Source organism: Aspergillus nomiae (genome assembly GCF_001204775.2).
Source record: "Aspergillus nomiae NRRL 13137 chromosome Unknown contig00249, whole genome shotgun sequence".
Lineage (NCBI taxonomy): Eukaryota > Fungi > Ascomycota > Eurotiomycetes > Eurotiales > Aspergillaceae > Aspergillus > Aspergillus nomiae.
The window spans coordinates 18,143-37,790 of NW_015378304.1; the positions used below are offsets into that span (position 1 = coordinate 18,143).

General features: G+C 47.7%; 5 protein-coding genes across 5 annotated transcripts; 4 read left to right on the forward strand and 1 right to left on the reverse strand.

Annotated features, from left to right (window-relative positions):
• Positions 1-993: 993 nt before the first annotated feature.
• On the reverse strand, positions 994-2,952 carry ANOM_008498 (uncharacterized protein; the record flags this gene model as incomplete). Its single annotated transcript, XM_015553754.1, has 6 exons — positions 994-1,506; positions 1,565-1,751; positions 1,877-1,985; positions 2,113-2,442; positions 2,503-2,812; positions 2,881-2,952. The coding sequence occupies 6 exons, from the start codon at positions 2,950-2,952 to the stop codon at positions 994-996; spliced, it is 1,521 nt and encodes a 506-aa protein (XP_015404665.1).
• Positions 2,953-6,251: 3,299 nt separating this feature from the next.
• On the forward strand, positions 6,252-7,660 carry ANOM_008499 (P-type ATPase; the record flags this gene model as incomplete). Its single annotated transcript, XM_015553755.1, has 5 exons — positions 6,252-6,413; positions 6,467-6,574; positions 6,661-7,052; positions 7,116-7,180; positions 7,260-7,660. 5 exons carry the CDS (start codon positions 6,252-6,254, stop codon positions 7,658-7,660), a joined length of 1,128 nt encoding a protein of 375 aa, XP_015404666.1.
• Positions 7,661-8,693: 1,033 nt separating this feature from the next.
• ANOM_008500 (lytic polysaccharide monooxygenase auxiliary activity family 9 protein) lies at positions 8,694-9,767 on the forward strand (the record flags this gene model as incomplete). The annotated part of the gene is made up of 2 exons (XM_015553756.1): positions 8,694-9,017; positions 9,084-9,767. 2 exons carry the CDS (start codon positions 8,694-8,696, stop codon positions 9,765-9,767), a joined length of 1,008 nt encoding a protein of 335 aa, XP_015404663.1.
• A 5,669-nt stretch (positions 9,768-15,436) lies between these two features.
• Positions 15,437-16,261, forward strand: ANOM_008501 (uncharacterized protein; the record flags this gene model as incomplete). The annotated part of the gene is made up of 1 exon (XM_015553757.1): positions 15,437-16,261. One exon carries the CDS (start codon positions 15,437-15,439, stop codon positions 16,259-16,261), a length of 825 nt encoding a protein of 274 aa, XP_015404664.1.
• Positions 16,262-17,068: 807 nt separating this feature from the next.
• ANOM_008502 (fungal specific transcription factor domain-containing protein) lies at positions 17,069-19,432 on the forward strand (the record flags this gene model as incomplete). Its single annotated transcript, XM_015553758.1, has 7 exons — positions 17,069-17,273; positions 17,326-17,528; positions 17,586-17,895; positions 17,934-17,988; positions 18,039-18,632; positions 18,692-19,141; positions 19,411-19,432. 7 exons carry the CDS (start codon positions 17,069-17,071, stop codon positions 19,430-19,432), a joined length of 1,839 nt encoding a protein of 612 aa, XP_015404661.1.
• Positions 19,433-19,648: the final 216 nt, after the last annotated feature.

The following is a 19,648-nucleotide window of genomic DNA, read 5'->3' on the forward strand; positions in this document are numbered from 1 at the left end:
CGCTTAGATGAGATGGGAGAACTCTCTATTCCTCTTGGGTGGGTAACACCCTCAAGCGAGTCTCTCAGGACTATATATATCATTTGGACAAGTAGTAGAAAGGAAACAGATCGTTGATGCAGGTCCAGTCCTTCATCACGCTGCATATGGTGGAAGTCAAGAGATCCTCTCAATGCTTCTGGTCGAAGAGGTAGATATAACAGCAACAGATGATCATGGAATGGCCGCTCTTCATTGGGCCGTCCAGAGTGGTAGGGCAGCCGCAGCTGCAGCAACAATAGAACAACTACTTGACGCTGGAGCCGACGTTTTTGCACGTGGGAATTGTGGAAGAGCTCCACATAACTGGGCATCCTTTCCACCCCTGTTTGATGAACCTCTTCGTCGGGCAATGCGCTGTATTGTGGCTGTGGCCAAAAGCACACGCAGCTTGCGGCTCCTTGCCGTCGTCCTACTTTGAAATTATTAAGAGAAGGAGGATCTAGCTATACCGGGGAATTTACTGTTCGAGCTGATCCATACAACTTCATCCTAATGGCGGGTTTAAGCAACCTACCGCCTGAGATGCTCGCGCTTATTTTTCAGACTCTGCCTTCTACAGCTTTATACCCACCTCTATCTTGCTCTAAACATCCTCCACGGCATCCTCTCCTTTTCTCTACGTTTCGTCCAAAGGGATTTGCAATCAAGCAGACTTTTGGAAAATATTCAGTCGGTCGTGAATGCGACTGAGCGAGATCATACCATTGAGCTGCGTGTCAAAGCTGGACTTATTGATAATTTCGACAATGATAATAATAATCCAATCCTACGACGCTGTTGGTTCTTCGGTTACTCTTTTAAGCACCGGACGTACAACAATTAGCAATGCCTGGACCGCCAAATGTTCTGCCTGGCTGAAGAGATCCATCTTCATCAGGCGATCTTCAATATGGAACATCTATCTATCTGACGCGGAAGTCCACCAAGGCTGCTGACCAGGACAGGACAAGCTCAGAATGGATGAAGAATACCGTGACGAGAGGTCTCCTCTGTGGGGAAACCCGTAAGCTCCATCTGCCTTTCGGGTTCCGCCAAAGTGGCAATTTCTTCGAAGACGTTCAAGTCTGCGTAGACCTTAATGGATTCTGTCTTTCTGCGGCTCGTATCCACAAGATTCGACGTGATTACCGGGTTTGTTCCATGATCTGGCTCGTCCGATAGTCCAAGCCCCGGGTTGGTCGTGTCGCGGAGCGAAGTCGCCGCCACATGTTTTGCAAGCTTTTGACGGAGATAGACTTGCTGGTCTGTAGCCTGCTCTAACTTGCTGGCCCAACCTTTCATGGACACGTTAAGATCTGCCATAGCTTTTGTTCGGATCAACACGTTTTTCCTGCACTCAGCAAAGTCCGTGCTTTGGGACCCGAGGAGCCGAGTTGTACGTTCCTGCAGACCACGGAGCTCGAATTCGAGTGAATTGTAAATACGGCGAATCTGTTTGCAGCGCTCCTCAAGTACCCGGAGTTCCTTTATGACGTTAGCTGGTGGGCATTAACATACAACAGCGCGGGTCCTAGCTTCATACCAAAGAAAGTGCCCTAACTTCACCACAGTTTAATGCTTTGAATTCCTCAGCCTGATGCTTAGCGTAGGGGTGCAGACATTCTATCTCATTTGGCGAAAAGACCGGGCTAGCACCTGATGGAGCAACTGCGAGAGGGAGCATGAAGCATGCTCGGCGTTCTGTCGAGAAATATCCCTTGTTTAGATTCCTACTAGTTGTGCCATTCGTCCGTGTTGATCTGCCCCGTTGCGTGACGGATGTGTCGGATTGATACCTTACATGTATGCCACGGATTCGTTGCGGTGTCCCAGGAAGTGTACACGCAGATCTTACCTCCGGTGATGCATCTTCAGCTTTGGTATGGCGTTGGCCTTCCCGATTGCTTGGTGAGTTGTGTACACTTGGGAATCGTCGGCCCAGCAGAGCTCCTCCACTGTGGAACCTATATGGGCCGTCGCAATGATGTATGGCTTGGCTCATGTATGGAGGCTTTGTGCCGAGCGGGTCGGATGCGAAGTATCTTCCGTGATTCGAAGTTGGGAGATCTCTCCATGGCGAGATGAACGTACATTGTTCTTGCTGAAGCTTTGGAGAGCGATCCATCGTTCGTGGTGACTTTGGGGGCACCGGAGGGGGACTTGTTGTTTCAGGCTCCGCGCTGACGGCGAATAATTCAACTGGGTGAATTGAGCCCTCCGTATCTGTCTTTGTAGTCTTGGGGAGTGCGTCTTGATATTTGCTAGTCGGAGGTGACAGCTGCACCGACGCAACTTCTGCCTGTGAGGGAAGAATAAGGGGCCCAGAAACTGGGTGAAGTATGGCAGCGTTGAAAGGTTTGGTTGGCGATTTAGCAGTCGAGATAATTTTTGATTTCTCACTATTAGGAGAAGGCGCTGGAACTTTCGATGTAAAATATGAGCTTCAACTTTCGACCACAATACGAAGGCTCATCGACTTACGCGAGTCCGTAGGATTTGATTTTACGGTGTTGATGAACCTGGATCTGCCGTCTGGTATACTGGCATTGCATCGCGATGTACCCAGTTGTTCATGTTTTTCAGAAGTAATCGTGACTTTGTCAGAATATTTGGTACTAATCTCTGGCAGACAAGGGCTTGCTTGACTGGGAGCCAATTGGCGGGCCCGGGATTTTCCTGTTGTGCCAAAAGGGGCATATTGCTTGACTCTTGACCACAATTGAAATCTCAATCGCCTAGCAGAATTTTGCCGATACGTGCCGTCATTGTCATGCGGAATCTTGGACGAGGTCTGCTAAGACGTGTTATTGTGGAGCAGTTCCCTAGTGATATATTGGATAATTGGCGCTTATAACTCACCACAACGTCAGGCCGTGTGCGAAGGGTATCATTCATGCCGGTCGGGACGCTGTTGTAATGCGAATTCTGCATGATGCGTACGTCTAGGCTGGCAAGTAACGCCTGAGTTCCAACCCAGCGCTGATAGCCACAGCTTGCCGCTAATGCTTTGTGCAGTTGTGAAAGCCTGCTCAACCGCCTATATGGTGCGGGGGGGCACTACCACTGGAATGCCCTGGAGTGGCAAAATACTCTTAAATATGGTATATAAAGCCGCAAAACCTTCCTTAGTTCGGCCTAAAGTAAATATATACTAGCTCAAGTTATGATCGTGTGTTCAGGGCGCTTGGTTACTACGACAAACTAGTACTGTATGACATCTATTCATGCAAAGAGAGCTTGTTCGGTCAGTTCTAAAATCAACCTTTCGTCACCTTCGACAGAACACCTGTTCTCTGAACCTAGAGAGTAAGTCAAGTGGCAGGTTAGTCCCACACAGAGCATGTCCCGGGCGTGCACCGCAGTAGAGAACCAGAGTTCATGCCTGACAACCGAAGCTAGAACAAAGCCAATGACTAGCTACCATTGTTAAGCGAGGTACAAGTATGTCTCAGTTTGGTGGAGTCTCCTACGGTGTTCGGGTTGTCAGAGGATGCAGATGACCCGACACACGTTTATTATGGCAAGATCTTCTGGCCATTTAAGCTTTCCCTTCAACCAGAGTGGGCCTGTCTCTTTCTTGTCTATAGTTGTTTGCTTCTGTCAACCTCAAAACTAGTTTTTGTATACTTAGCCCCTCTGGACGTCGCGCAACTGAACGTCTAGGAAACGCTTAAGATGGCAGTTTAGAAGTTCTTTACAGCGTGGCCGCTAGTAAACCAGAAGGAGAGGGGTTTGGAATCTCAGTGCAGTCTTACATTCTGTGCTTGGGTCTACTGTGTGCCCCACATTTTGAATCCCCTTTCCGTCGGCAGTAAGGGCCACTCTAACCTGGTGTACTGTACGATTAGACTGTAATTGACTGACCAATGTAAGCATAAACAATGCAGTCCTCAATCCATGCTGTATATTAGTCTGATTCTCTGAAAGCATTTGGGAAGATGAAGTGGATTGTTCATGCGCATTCGGGAACAGAACATCAATCCATCTCAATAATCCCACAGAAATCGAGGGCGTTGGCACGCTGTAGAAGCCCATATTCGGCTCACAAAGAAAGTAAAGAAGAAAAAAAAGATTACAAATGCTCTCCAGGCACACGCCATTTCTATGATCTGGACTTTCTATGTATGGGTCAGCATTTGGAATTGCACTTTACGGGGGATGTGTGGTGACCAGAGAGCTCCAACTTCGTAATCTGCTGTTACACCAGAGACTTTGTCTAGCACTGATTACACGAAGCTTACTCCGTAAGCAATGACAGAGAACTGACCAGCAGTTCAAGCAAACCCCTATAAACCGCATGGGCAGTGCTAGGCTACAGATGCAGTCCAAGCGGCATGAACTCTCTCTAGGCTCACGATGAACAAATGCTGCTAGTCAATCTTAAGCCTAGCGTAAAAGCAGTTCTAGATCAGCTATTGCGGCGCACTGAAGCTAACAATTATAGTCCACGGAACTGCAGTACATAACGGTATTCTAAAGTTCTTGTGTAATTTTTGACTCTGGAATCGGAGCTCCACGAACACGATATCCTTGAAAAGCTTCGGAAGACTTTCTGGATGTGGCGACTCAACCTCTCATGACGAGCATTGTGCCAGTGTGCTTTGTAGCACTGCGGGAGTAGATCTTTCTACCCTAGTCAATGGATAGTGGACGTCAGGGTCCTATTTTCCCCGCCAATCAGCCCCAGCTTGAAACGGCCATGGTTTTAGATTAGGCCTACGGTCATGGTGGACCTAAGGTGTTGAGATCCATTATTTTAGCTAATGGTGAGTATGTTGGGATTGTATCCCAACGAAAGATTGGACAGAGTCATGTTCCATATTTCAGACACCCTAGCCAACTGAACACTCTTCGTGGTGTATATAAAATAGCACTCTTTGAGGGCTTTGGTATACCAAACACCAAGCATCTACAAGGGTGCAAGGTTTAAGTATGAGGTATAGTATTGTTACATGGAGTTATATCTAGATGCTACAGCCTCGTAGTATCTGTGTATACACCGGTAACATAATTGCATCTGTATTTTTGGTCGTCTAGGGATTAAAAAAGAGGCGTAGTAGTTTTAAACCATATGAAAGAGCAGAGCGGACCGCTGATCGGCACAGTTCAAAGGGATGGTGCTCGGCATACAGAGACGAATCATAGACTGTCAGCTATGTTAGCTAAATATTTTACCTACATTATAGGCGTGTCTGGCTCGTTGGGAATTAGGTTCAGCTCCACAGCCCGCTAGACCCGGTACGGATTCTTTATTTTAGTCTAGTTGGCTAAACCAAATTCGGTGACAGGTTAGAGCAACTTATAACCTAATGATCGCCTACTCCGTACTATACTGGGAGTTGTTCGCAGCCACAAGCACCGCCCATTACGTACATAATGGCTATGGTTCCATTATCATCGGCCGTTTGACTTCCAGAAGCCGCTCTTCGTCCCGCTTGAAGTTCCAAGTTCTTGTGAAGGTCAACAGCTTCGGTGCTAGCGCCCCAACCCTAACCGCTGGAAAGCTTAGCATATGGCTGCGACGCAACTGTTGCTTACTGGATACCGATTTGTTCGTTCCTGCCGTTGTTCCAAAAGGGATCTAGTCCAAAGGGATCTGTGTAATTAGTGCCAACTGTAGTGGAGCCATCCCCTTAGAACCGGGCCAATTGCCTCGGATGATGTTACCCTCCAGCCGCGGCTCCTTCCATCGACGGGTTTCCAGAATAAAGGCTAACACGAACGGCTAGTGGAAAGAAAATATCAAGTTCGGCTCCCTAATTTGGGGGGCTGTGAAGATTTTGATGGGGCAATACAACACGAGGCTGAGGGGAAAACACGAGGGAGCCCAGTGGAATTGGGCCGCTATTGATCCTAATGCGACAGTATTATTGGTGCTCGTGTCGCCGTCGGTAGTTTAATTTATGGATCAGCGAATCCATCCACGGGTAGACAGGTACACCTCACTCAAGAAACAACCGCGCCCTTGCTTCGATGGTACTCAACTCCACAGCCCACTCGCAGATGTCGAAGTTCCCCCTCTTGACCTTGTCCTCTCAGAGCCTTTTTCCTTTGTGGGAGACCTTGCTCATCTCCTTCGTGTCGTGTTGAAGAATCGGGAAGATGCGACCTTGACAGCACCCGAAATAGCAACCAGCTAGTCAGGAAGAGCTCGCAGCACTTTTCTTGTTGATACATTGGGTTGCGGCACGAACAGAGGCACGAAAACCAGGGCAACGACTCATCTTCAAATGAGTTCTTCAATGCCTCTCGTAGGCCCCAGTTTGGCTATCTTCGTCGTTTCCGTTGTGATGATGGCTCTCTCCACTGTGACAGTCCTGCTGAGGACCTTCGTGCGACTGTATATCCTCAGAGCCTTTGGTTGGGATGACGTCCTTATACTGGCAGCTCTAGTGGGTTATCCATGGGACAATTTAGCGAAGATCTTCTGCTCATAATTTTGTAGGCTTTATTCGTGACATTGAGCGTCTGCTGTTTCATCGGGACAATGAATGGTGTCGGCCGCTCAAGGGCAGAGTTCACAAATATGGAAGTCTATAGAAAGGCCTTGCTAGTAAGTACTGATTCTTTGAAAGAGCATCTCCAGTTTATTTCAGCCTTCGGACATTGCGGTCGCTAAGCAGGATTGTGGCTTTGCAGTACTGGTGGCTCAGTCAGATCTTCTACGTATGGGCGTCCGCCCTGACCAAGGTATCTATTGCTATCTCTCTCCTTCGGTTAACAGTTTTAAAGATTCATCGTGTGATTCTTTGGAGCAACATCGGTCTTACCATTGCTGTCGGTGTCATGTTTTGGCTTGTCTTGCTCCTGGCCTGCGATCCAATATCCTACTTCTGGGATTTTGCGGATCCCACGAAATCAGGGACTTGTATGTCCGAGAAGATCCTGGTCGAAATCGCGTATGTTTACAGTTCTCTGACAATCGTGTGTGATTTGACGCTTGGAATTCTGCCTTACTTCCTCGTCTGGAAGCTTCAGATGAACAACAGAACGAAGTTTGCAGTTGGAGGAATTCTCAGCATGGGCGCCATGTAAGCGATCTGGTTTATACTGCTTGGTTGTCAAAGTTGATGCGGCTAATAGTTTCGTGCTAGTGCAAGCGTCGCTGTCATAATTCGACTTCCGTTCCTTCACTTCTATGCAGATGCTAATTTCCTACGTAAGTCTCTGGAAGCAAACAGCCGGGCGCGCCTATGGTGACCACCTTCGAATATAAAATGTAATTAATATGGCTCAAGGTTCCACCTACCAGATCGCCATCTGGTCCGTCGTTGAAACTGGCCTCGGAATCACAGCAAGCAGCCTCGTAACTCTTCGTCCCCTTTTCCGCTGGCTGCTGGATGAAAGCCTATCGCCCGTTCGGCATGCGCGCAGCTCCGGAAGAGACTCTGGCAAATACCCGCTCTCCAGCCTGAAAAGTCATGGCTTGAAGAACTCTGACGATCCGAGCTTTTGGCGCCCCGATTGTAGGTCCGAAAATGACAACGGTGTGATTAGTACCGTATTGTCTTCCCTGCCTCAGGATTCTATCGATTACAGCAGCAGCCAGGAGGCTTTGAATCATCAAATGTGGCCTGCCACTTTGCAAGATCATATCACTATTCAAAGGACTCTAGTACAAACTACGTCAGAGCGATAGAAATAGACCGAATTTGACGCATAGAGCTACCAGGCCCTCATTCGCTGGTCATCGAATATCCCCCTTTGATACAACACCTGTAGAGAATGTATGCCGAGCCACTCGGCCAACCTGAAGTCAAATCGGGTTCTCTGAGTGACAAGAGCGTGCTGTTAACTCTCATGACTTTAGCTATCTTATTTTTATGGTACTTAACGGCTTACTAATGCTCTTAATAGGTGTAATCATGGTTCTGAGACCACGTAGACTGTAGCAGAGATGATAAAAAACGTACTGCTGTTGGCTTCAACATGAGCAATGCGCAGACATGGGCTATCCTGAGCTTCTATGAGGAACCTGTACCCCGTACACTTATTCGAAATACGAGATATGTTCCAAGCATGAAACAATGGATCATTGGATCGTTGCATTCATTATACCAAATAAACCGCTAGTGTCGAGCTTAGCGCGACCTGAAACCATAGCCACTGCAACATGGCTAACGAGATTCTCCCAGTGGCCCGAGCTGAAAGCATGCTGAAGTGTCATGAGTACTGCATGTTCTGATTGCATAACGTTAAAAGCTGGAGTACCAACGTAACCATTTCTGGATATCCCACAAGTGTATCCATATGAGCGTGAATTCAAACGCGCAGATACGCTACCAGCCATCGGCAGAACAGAACAAGATGCTGTTTGGTGGAAGACATGAGAAAGAACTTGGGTGAAGACCGAAACCCGGGCGTCTGACGTGTCAAAAGGCGCAGAATCATTGAGAGATCTCAAATGGCATGGATCTTCAGTCTGTGTTTCATATACATTGGGAAGCAAATGTGCGGGTATCGCAGGCGAACATGCAAAGTGAACACTTCGCTTGTGTGCTGCCTACTCGCAAAGGACCCATTATGTTGGGCACATATAAAGTCCCTTTCTCTTTCCCTCAAATCGTCTTTCTCTTCCTCATCCTGTTCTACGCATTCTCTCATTCTCTTTTTCTTCTTATCAGATCGTTAGCTTTACTTCATTGACTGAAGTTCACTCCCTTTACTTAACAATGTCTCTCTCTAAGGTTGCATGGCTCATCTTAGGCACAGCTGGCCTGGCCGCAGCTCATGGACACATCGATCGTATCGACATTGATGGCAAGTCCTATGGTGGATTCCTGGTTGATCAATACCCTCATGAACAAAACGTCCCTGACCTCATTGCCTGGTCAACTGCGGATACTCAGGACGCCTATGTTCAAACCTTTGATTACAACCAGTCAAATATTATCTGCCACCAGGATGCCAAGCCTGGTGTCCTTGCTGGCGAGGTGGCTGCTGGTGGGAAGGTGACCATCCACTGGAGCAGATGGTTTGAAGATCACCGTGGCCCGGTAAGTTTCAGGATCACGTTGCAACGGGACTTGTTCGAACCCAATGAGAAAGCTAATACAGAGTAGGTGATTAGCTATCTTGCGAACTGCAATGGGAGCTGCGCTTCTGTGAACAAGACCAAACTTGAGTTTTTCAAAATTGACGAGGCTGGTCTTCTCGACAACAGCAAGTCCCCCGGAAGATGGGCCAGCGATGAGCTCATGGCTGCCAACAATACCTGGACAGTCAACATCCCTTCCGACATTGCAGCAGGCAATTATGTTCTTCGCCATGAGATCATCGCATTACACAATGCAATGAAAGACAATGGTGCGCAAGCTTACCCACAATGCATCAACTTAAAGGTGACAGGCGGTGGCACTGCTACACCGAAAGGCATTCCTGCCACCCAGTTCTACACACCAACCGATCCCGGCATCCTAGTTGATATCTTCAACAACCTTGCCACTTATGTGATCCCAGGCCCAGCCCTCTACGAGGGTAGGGACGCAGCACCTACGACTACTCGTCCCCCCACCGGAGCGCCTTCTAGCGCCTTGTCTTACTCACCAGCCGGGACGACCCCCACTGCAGCGTTTCAGGGCGGCGGATATGTTCCGTACGAGAACTCTTCTCGAATCACGCCTACACCTGTACCGAGTGACGTGGAGCAGAACGATCAAGCTTATTGGGGCTCCCAATCCTGGACGAGAAGATCCTCTGGCTGGACTTTCGGCGGCAGGAAGCACGCTCGAGATATCTCTATCTGAGGACAATGTGTGTGAGAGGCGTTTGTCAAATAATGCGTTGAAAATATAGAATATAGGTATCCTTTGCTGAAAGTTATCTTTAGGTTTCTGGGGAAATGAAAAAAAAAACAAAAAAAAAAAAATTCAAATTAAAGGCATCGAAATATAAATGAAATTTGAGTTCCACCAAGAAGATTCCTCCCATGTTTAATTAATATAGGCGACGGTGGCGGTAGTGATCAACTCAGCATGAAAGGGTTCTGATAATCAAACACTATCAAAGATTTTGTCGTTTCATCCGCATCCTCTAAGAGGTATATACGCAAACACCTGCACTTCACTGAAAGGAATGATAGTTACTGTCAAATAACGAAAGGATGATGATTTCTCGAGAACAGTGGAGCTAGCCTTTAGAGTTTGGCATAAATGTAACGATGACCAGCGCGGAAGAGAACGCCATATGGGTCCAGGATGGGCGTCCGAGAAACCACCATGAGACAACCGGATATTGTAGTGATATGCTAAATTAACCCTACTAAAACCTTGTTTCCTTCTAAGGTTCATAGAAAAAATTATTTGGCCTGAGCTAATAAGTCCTACTTCCTTCTAGGTACATATAGGTAACACGGGTCAGCTGTGCCAGCCGTCATTCTTCCTCTGAACGACCCTGCTCCGAAGCTTTCCCACCCACTTAATACAATATGCTATGGCATCCTGGAATACTACTGGAAATGTGATTTAAAAGCAGAGGTAGACGTCAATTCGAATGCAGTTGCGCTATGTGATCGCCAGCATCCACTAGATGTTGAGGAAACCGTTCTGGTTTGATTCCCATACACCCAAGAAGTTGCTAAGGTTAGCGGAACTTTAGAATATGAGTTCAACTTTATCAGCACTATGTTTTAATTCTTCCAGACGCTTATGCGCCTGCCACAAAATGCTTGAAGGGGGTCGTGGCCCATGGCATGCCGCTGATCACGTCGTTTGACCAACCAAAAAATTCAAATGCGCTCTCTACCAAGAGGCACTTAGATCCCTGTTCGTAACGCGTTGTATTCTCTGTAAGCACTTGCAAATTCATATTTAATTTCCGCCCCCAGTGAACCCACTTAGAACTCTATGTAACACACACACACACTCTCTCTCTCCAATCCGGTTGCGTACTTTAGCCCAGACAGCTAAGGGTTTCCTTTCCCTCTTCGGATTCACTGAACTATACTGTGGTTGGTAGTGCTTGACATTTATGGCTTGCATAGCTTGCCTAAAACTTGTTCAAGCCAGTAGCAGATACCGTCGACATATCAGTCATACAATCGCTGTAGTCCGGCTCTCCACGCACGAAATCTCCATTTCGCCCCTTCGTTGTATGAATATGTAATAGCATTTGCGAGGCCAACGTACTGTGTGGAGGCCTGAAGGATTTTTAACCATCGAGGGTTGTAGTCAAGTGACTCGAAAGGACGATTGAGGAGGCCTGGTATCCAGAAAACCACGTATATTATAGGATATCCATTGAGAAGCATTATTCGACGTATCTCGGAGTAGCTATGAGGCATGGCTCTTTGAGCAGTGTAGGGATTGATTTCAGTCGCAGTTTCCGCCTTGGAGGAAAGAACGGCATCGCGATGGCCCTCCGACTGTCTATCGGAAATTGTCGACAGTGACGAGTCTAGATAAGCACACATAATCAGTAATACTCTCAGAAATAGCCAACTTGAATTGGATGTGTCGAATACTCAGAGCGCCGACTTGGCGTGCAAGCGGATAAACCAACCAAGAACTCGTGTGCCAGCATGATCGGCTGCGACGGATTCAACTACCACAGTCGTCTCCAGCTCAATTGTCATTACCCCTACCGACCCTCTACTCACTTCTACCGTTCTTTGCCCTGAGTTGGTGGCTGCATGGGGGAAGAATGCTATTCCCTCGAAACGTCGCTTGATGATAACGAAGACAGGCATAGATGCCCCCGGTGGTCAAGATGATGGCAATGCGCCAGCCATGGCCAAGTGCAAATCGCAGACTGAGATGCTGCGGCTCGATCCAGCACCAATTTCCACTGACCGGCCCATACAATTTCAATCCCAATCCAATAGTAACTGGCAATGATATTAGTAAGGGTGTAAGTTCATGTCCACCCACGTACTTCTGCACACAGGTACAATCCAAACAGGTGAGCAGTACATCATCTTCACGCTCGCGTTTGGCGCAGAAACTATCGCCCGTTGATTGATAATCCGGAGAGCGACCAATGCAATAGCTAGCACAGAGAAATCGCTTGCCTAGATTCATAGTTGAGAAGGTCATCAGACAGACGAAGTAAAGGTCCTTTACCTGCACCGACAGCTGACCGATCCAAGCATTCAATATACATCCGGTGCCCGGCGTCAGGTCATGGCCCCCTTTGAGGACTGCCAGCCCTGAAATGGAGTTATTGAGTGCATTGATAAAATATAGTCAAGAATGCGAGTGCTAGTTAGCTTTGTTGGCGCCGAAAATATACGGATATTCCCACCTGCGATGGTCAGGTTCAAAATAAGCCAGTGACGAAAGTGCCGTTTCCTAGAGGAAGTGGCATAAGATAGAAGGACCAGCGAAGATACGATCGTTTACATGACACTTCCAGTAAAGGTGGGGACGGCAACTGCATAGTCGACAACCATCATGCTGTGGTTTGAGAAGGCTAGAGACCGAAGGAAATAGAGAGGACAGGTAAATTTCGAAAACCTCATTCTACACCCTTATTATAGCGATAGGTTACGAACCTCAACTGCCCCGTTGACCTTGTTACAGTAATCTTGCGCATAATGTCGAATACTTCTAGCTGACTAGGCTTAACCTTCTTCCCCAATGTCCGAGTAATTTACAGGATCCTAAATGCTTCTTTTTTTTTCCTGTAATGATGCGTGGATTTATGTTTACGTAAATTGGAGTGTATGGGAACGGCAGAGGAAAGAAGAAGTACACGTACGCACTGACAGCAGAACTGGACGGCAAAGATGCTCTGCGGGTTGGCTGACTGCTGAGGAGGGCAAAATTAAATAGGAGAAAGAAAATAGAAAAGTAAAAAATTGCCAAAAAAGGGTAAAAAGGTTGCCTCAGAAAATACAAAGCGATTGCTGTGACCCGAGGAGGGTATACACGAGGCAGAAATTCTCTTCACGCACTAAACCCTGCGTGTACTAGCACTCGACAGAGTTTGCACACAGCCGATACGTCTAGGATATAGCTGGTTTTGTTGTCGGAAAATATGTCCTATGTGCAGGTCTGATACTACTGCACTACCACTTTCATAGCCCCATAATTAAGGGCAAGGGCTAAATTCATCCAGTTCGCTTCCAGCCAGTGCCTTCCTCAGGGGTAGATCGTGTAAACCCAACGTCTGCCCCCCACATTCTATTTAGAGCCTCGGACCCTTGAAACCGTGAACCTATTGTTTCCTGAGCCAATATTTCCGTGGATCGCCTAAGCCTCGCCGGAGCCTGACATGGCGATGTTATCTAACCACCAGTCTAACCTGAAGCAGAAGTGATAACCAGTTTCAATGGATACGGTCACAATGTTCCCTATCCCTTTCCTGAACCTGAACTGTTTGCTTACAAGGGCAAAACATACCCCCAGAAGTAGCAGACTTAAGCCCACTCTCAATAGGCTTCCTCGACGGGATGAGAGCGACGAGTTCATGTCTTTGAGGAGTCGTCGCGCAGCTTCCTCAACAATGCACATAGGTTCCAAAAGGAAAAGCGGCATCGTGGAGAGCAAATCAAAGGGAACTGTCGCTTCTTACTACAAGACAAGAACACGTGAGGTGACTGCGACATGATCCATTCATGTTGTCTCTCGTTGGTCAACCAACCATTCCGCAGTCCAGTACGATCGACAGAGATGCCTATGTATGACCCCGTAGTTAAGCGTGGGAATACGTTAGTACATACCAACGGGGACACTACCGGCCCGCCGGAATCGAAATAAAACCTCGATACTATGATGCCCCGGACCGAGTCACCGAACCGGCCCGTTCACTACAGTGGGTTGGAATAAGATCTGTACGGGTGACGCGTCAGCTGTCTTAACGCCTCGCAGCTGCTTCGATGAGTGCAGAACCTACGTATCCATCTACCGAATAGTAGAATCGGGACAGTGCCTGCCAATGACAGCCTTCCCCGCAAATAAAGTTTCCAGGACTTTGGATGACATAGGATACAAGAGGAGCCACAGATCTTCAATCTGGAAACTCACTAAGCAGTCAAATGAGACATACTTTCGCTTCACTTAACTTGTTCAGGCAAGCCAAACGCCACGACCCCATCCGCATCTGTACTAAGAACACTTTTACATAATCGAAATTTTAAGCCCTAGCTACACGTCCGGGGCGTAGTGCATACGCTCCTTAAAATCTACCAGAAGATGATCAGTCAGTTGCGCTGAGGCAGTCTCAGCCGTTTTGGAGCATTCTCTGAACACTTCATTGATAGCGTTAGGATGTCAAGACTGCCATCTTTAGCGGCCAAGGAAATCAGCTATTTGATACTAGAACATAGACAACGGCGAATTATCCCGTCAGACAACTACTTTATATTACATAGTTGCATATATGGTCACTTTCCTTAAGATAGTCCGTCTGGCTGACATAGTATTACCTATACTATCGTAGCAAAAGAAGTGCCTAAAATATCTAAATTAATTGTGATTTAGCGTTTACTATGCCAAGCATATGGATCTATACTTTCAACCCGATAATAGAGCGATTATAGCTCTTGCATAATCAGACGTTTCCTCCATTACGCGTGCACTCTATAGCAGATTGTGTACTATCTATATATCTGATGGAGCACTTTCGTTGGGTGTGATTCTTCTGAGGGGATTAGTCGTGGACTCGGGACGGCCAAGGCGGAAATGCAAGAACTATAGTAAATTAAGTCGGTAACTATTAAACCACCATGAACCGGGCTTGGGGGGAAATGGTCTCATGCTAGAAATGGCCCAAGGGCGCGAAAATAAATTGTCAAGCCCCCCTGCCAGGGCGTTTGCAACCTCAACCTTAACTACACGTCTAGACTACCTACTGAGTGATGTTCTTACTCTGTAGAAGCTTGTGCCGTCTCTACTATACGAACCATGCTTCTTGGTCCAGCATTCTTTTTGTCTTCTGTCGAGCCGATGGCTGGCCCAGTGTTGCTGTGTACCCGATCATGAAGGGACTAGATTGTCTGTAACATGACGTAAACAGGAAGCTAATATGCCCCAACGGATTATGAATGGTGGTGTCTTAGATGTTCACGATGGATCTAGTGAGGCGCCAAAGATCATCGCCATTTATGAGTTACCTAGCAGGAGCACAGGCGAAAGGAGGAACCCAAGGAAGCCTGCAATTTGTCCATCCAACCACGCGCACACGTGCGCGCGTCATGATTTCTGTACGTAATAAGGGAAGAAAGATCGCATTGCACCTTGGCCATGCGGTGTATGACGGGATAATAATAATATTTGAACGCGGGGGTAGGAAATATCTAACTCAACAGACAATGAGGGATATTTCGACGAGTGTGAAACAGGTCATCGTAGCCAGGGTATATAAGGCCGTCACTACTTCCAGTCTACGTCTGTGATTTATTCTCCAGGCCCTTACACTTCCGACTCCACCACCAAGCAAAACATATTGCAAATCTTTCTTTTCCAATCTATACCAAATGGCTCCTCTCGCTCTACTTTCTTTATTCCTTTTCGCTGTGGCTGCTCGCAGTCAGGGAGTACAGACAGCCGCCGAGGTTAACCAAATCTTGGCCCAGGTCGAGTCCGGCTTCTCAATTGATTCTTCGAACCCGCCGTACTATGATACAGAGTGGTACTGGGAAGGAACCTGCATCCAGTACTTCGGGCAGTGCACTAGTACTGCAAAATTCGACCGCAGCTGGATCCAAACCGGAAACGCAACTGCCTTCTATGTATCAAACACGGATGCTAGCGCGATTAACCTGACTAACGATCCTTCGACAATGACGGTAACAAACTCAACCTCAACAATGGACTCTACGACTTCAGGCTGGACCATCGGCGCGAAGCTGTCTGGCTCGGTTTCCGGTGATGGCGTGACTGGGGGCGCTGAGGTCTCAGCAAGTTACTCACAGTCCTCCACTACTAGTACGACTGTGACCACGACCGTTTCCTATACTGCGACTTGCCCGGCTCAACACCAGTGCAGCGTTGAGACCTGGACCTTCCATCTCAATATTACTGGATCCTGCTTGTCCCACGGCATGATCAACTGCCGCTCCCTAGGGACGTTTGATCAATGTACCAACCCTCAGACCGCATGCCAGCAGTACCAGGACATGTACACTGATCACTGTAACCAACCCCTGAAAACATGCAATGTTCAGACCCCCGTCTACAACAGTGATGGGACAACCCCATACAGTCAGATTGTTCTCATTGCTACCCCTATCAATGGGACTTCGACAATTGAGAGATCCGGACGTGACCAGCAGATGGTAAAGTACAAGGTTCTCGGATAGAGGCGTGTACCTAGTAGAAGAGGAGTTCGGAGCATATATTTCGTTGATGGCCGTGGTGGAGGTGAGGGTTTGCACAGTTCCCATGCATTTTCAAGTTATATGTCTTCTGGAGAAGGGTGCCACGACCTACGCTCTTTTATTTTGTTTCCCAACCCCTAATACCAAGAGACACTATTGTTGAGAATGCGTCTATTACAAATAGAATGGAAGATTGCCTCCCAGAATGGTATCAAGCTCGTCTTGTATCACAACCTGGCGGGGAAATTGGAAGAATGACAGGCCTGTAAGGCGGGACTCTAAATTGCCCCCACGTAATAGAACAAATCTATCTACTATGAGTACATGGGCCAGAGTGACTGCACTGTGTGGCTTTGTATCCTTTGCCAAATCCGTGGTTCACGGTTATGGCCAGTAGGTAAACTTTTACCCCATCTTTCCTCTCATCCAATCCACGTCGATCTAGCACTACTCTTTAGAGTAGCCTTTGTGGGGCTTACGGTACAAAAGTGACGCGGGTTGTGGAAGTTAATTATTAAACCATAAACCATAAACCATCTCATCATTGTGCTTCCCCCTTTTTTCTGGCGAGTCCGTCCTACGTTTCCTGCCATGTTAAGGAGCTACTCAGCACTGGACGAAGCCCTGTTGCAACAGCACTTCAGGATGCCCCGGCCTCAGGTCAAATTGCAAGACCGCAAACGCGCAATAAAAGCGTGCGTTCCCTGCAGGGCCTCAAAAATACGGTGTAATTCGCAGAAGCCATGTGAAGGATGTAAAAGGCGCAACATGAGCGATTCCTGCATCTACATGGATTCATCGACTTACGACAGGTTGCAGTGTCACCGAACCTCCTCCTTGTTGCAGAGCCTTCCTAACGATGGCACCGTTAACAATACTGCTGATGGCCAGGATGAAAATGGAAAGCATCCAGCCTGTATCCCTGACCCCACAAATAGGACGAGAATTCCTACAGATCGTAGTCGAATGTTGCTGAGTTCCAAGGGGGAGAAAGGTATTTGTGCAGGCTTTCAAGTAAACCATCACTCTTACTGAACGCTGCATAGTGTACACTGGAGGCAGATCTTCTCTTTCATACTTGGATTTTGTACGCAAGGTTATCAGGCGATATGCTGGCGCTTCTTCTTTCACTGAGGCTGGATTCAAAGATTCTATGCTTGAAATTGATCCGAGCCCAACCATTTCAGAAGGCTTGCCAGAACCAGACGAAGAACAACGGAAAGGTTTCATAGAAACCTATTTTGAGGCAGTAAGAAGGCCGCCCAGCTTGCCTTGGTCGTTTATTTCGGCTAATCATTTCTCCCAGTCCAGTGCGATTCTTGACCTCGTTTCAAGGGAGGAGGTTTACGCATACTTGGGTCTAAGTTCCGTGCGATTGGGGGAGACTCAGAGATACAATATCAGCGAACTGGCAATAGCACACCTGGTTCTTGCCATAGGGAGCCAGTGCCGAGGTCTGTCGCCTTCGGATTTGGCTTATGCTTCCAGGTATTTCGCACAAGGGCAGCAGGTGGCTTTTAATGGACTGCTGTGCGACCCTAGCATGAACATGGTGAGGCTTTTTCTGCTCATGGCCTTCTACCTCCTGGCGCTTGCCACAGGAATGCTGCCTGCATGTATTTAGGGATCGCGTGGAAAGCTGCCAATACTTTAGGGCTCCACAATAAAGATCATTATCAGTTCTTAGCAAGGGGGGAACGCAACTTCAGGTATGATGAGCACATATTGATAAAGCATAACTAACTGATGACAAATCAAGGCTTAGAACATGGAAAAGCCTCTGCGTGATGAACACCATCGTCAACTCCATCCTCGGGAGACTCGAGCATTCATGCCCACCTTGGCCTGAAGACAGGCGAAATGACACTGCTGACTTACAGACACAGCTCGGGGGTCATACAGTCAATCCGGCTTATGAGCTTTGTAATATCATTGATGGCTTTGAACGCACCCTAGGAAAAGAACGCTGTAATACGTCAACCTTGACCGAGAAATACCTTCATGACCTTCGTAGATGGAGCCAGAGTCTACCCACCGAGCTGCGGCACATTTCGAGTATTTCCATAACGAACTCAAACTTCGAGAATAGGGAACATCTCCTGGGGGCAGTCCAGGTTACATGCTTGTACTACTTTGCTGTTGTGTTAGCAACGCGGCCGTTCCTTACATCGAATATTATGCTGAAACTCGGCAATTGTACAACGAAATCTTCGGCTGCGGCACCAGACCTGGATGGAACTCGAACGCCTGTTCATCTTGCACAAGTGTGTGTGGCTTCTGCGACGTACATGGTGAAAATGTCACAGGCGGCGATGGAGACAGGGTATTTACTTCGGAACATGTGCCATCTAAAGTGTGTTTTGCTCCCTAAGATCCGGCTTCCTTGAGTACGGACTGATGGTGCGTTTTTAGGGCCTGGATATTTGCGTCTGGCTTATTGCTCGGCTTTGCGCTCTTTGCAGAAGAAGGTATAGCCACTGAGACTGATGAAGCGTTCCACGCAGCTCGATCGGTTTTGCTGTATCTTTCTGGTCTCAGCCCACAAGCCAACCGATACCACGAGATCCTCACCTCTCTTTCTGAGGTAATCAACCACCAGCGACTGCGGCGTGTAGAGGAGAGGCGTCGGATTACCAGCCAGTTCGTAGATCAGATTTTGAATTTCGACACCCATCTGCCCGGAATCAACCAATCGTACCTTAATCGCCGTTCCGAGAATGATGGGCCGACTACTGAGGAGAATCATGACACTGCCGATTTAGACGCTACCTTCTCGTTTATCCCCGGCCTGAATGTGGACAATTCAGCAAATTTGCTTATGCAGTGGGATGCGTTCGCCATTGACGGGCAAACATTTGGCATGTATATGGACAGCACATGATTGATAAGAGAGTGGACAACCTAGCATTGCCGCCAGGTACAGCTGTTGTTGTTGTTGTTGTTGTTGAATTCATACACTGACCCCTCGCCAAAGCGATATGCAGGTATCGGCTGTAGCTAACACCTATGTGTGTCTAGATACATCTGTCCATCACATGGGGGAAATTTAGAGTCTCACCTCACAGGCCTGTGACTGTTCCATTTCCTCATCCACCTTGCGATAAGACAGGGTGACTTTGGTACCATTGTAGGAAGGGTCTTCCATTGTTATAGTAAATGTGCTGTCGGGGACGGCAATCGAACCGGTCCTCAGATTAGTTCCATCAATTGAGTGATACTACATCTGCCCTCGTGGACTTAAGTTTTGGTACAGCCCGTATAACACCATACTACCTTGCATACAAATATGTCAATGAGCAGCCCACTTGCTTGCGACCTTTCTCCACTTGTATATCCCTCGGTGAGATGAGAGCAAGTTCTTCCAATGAT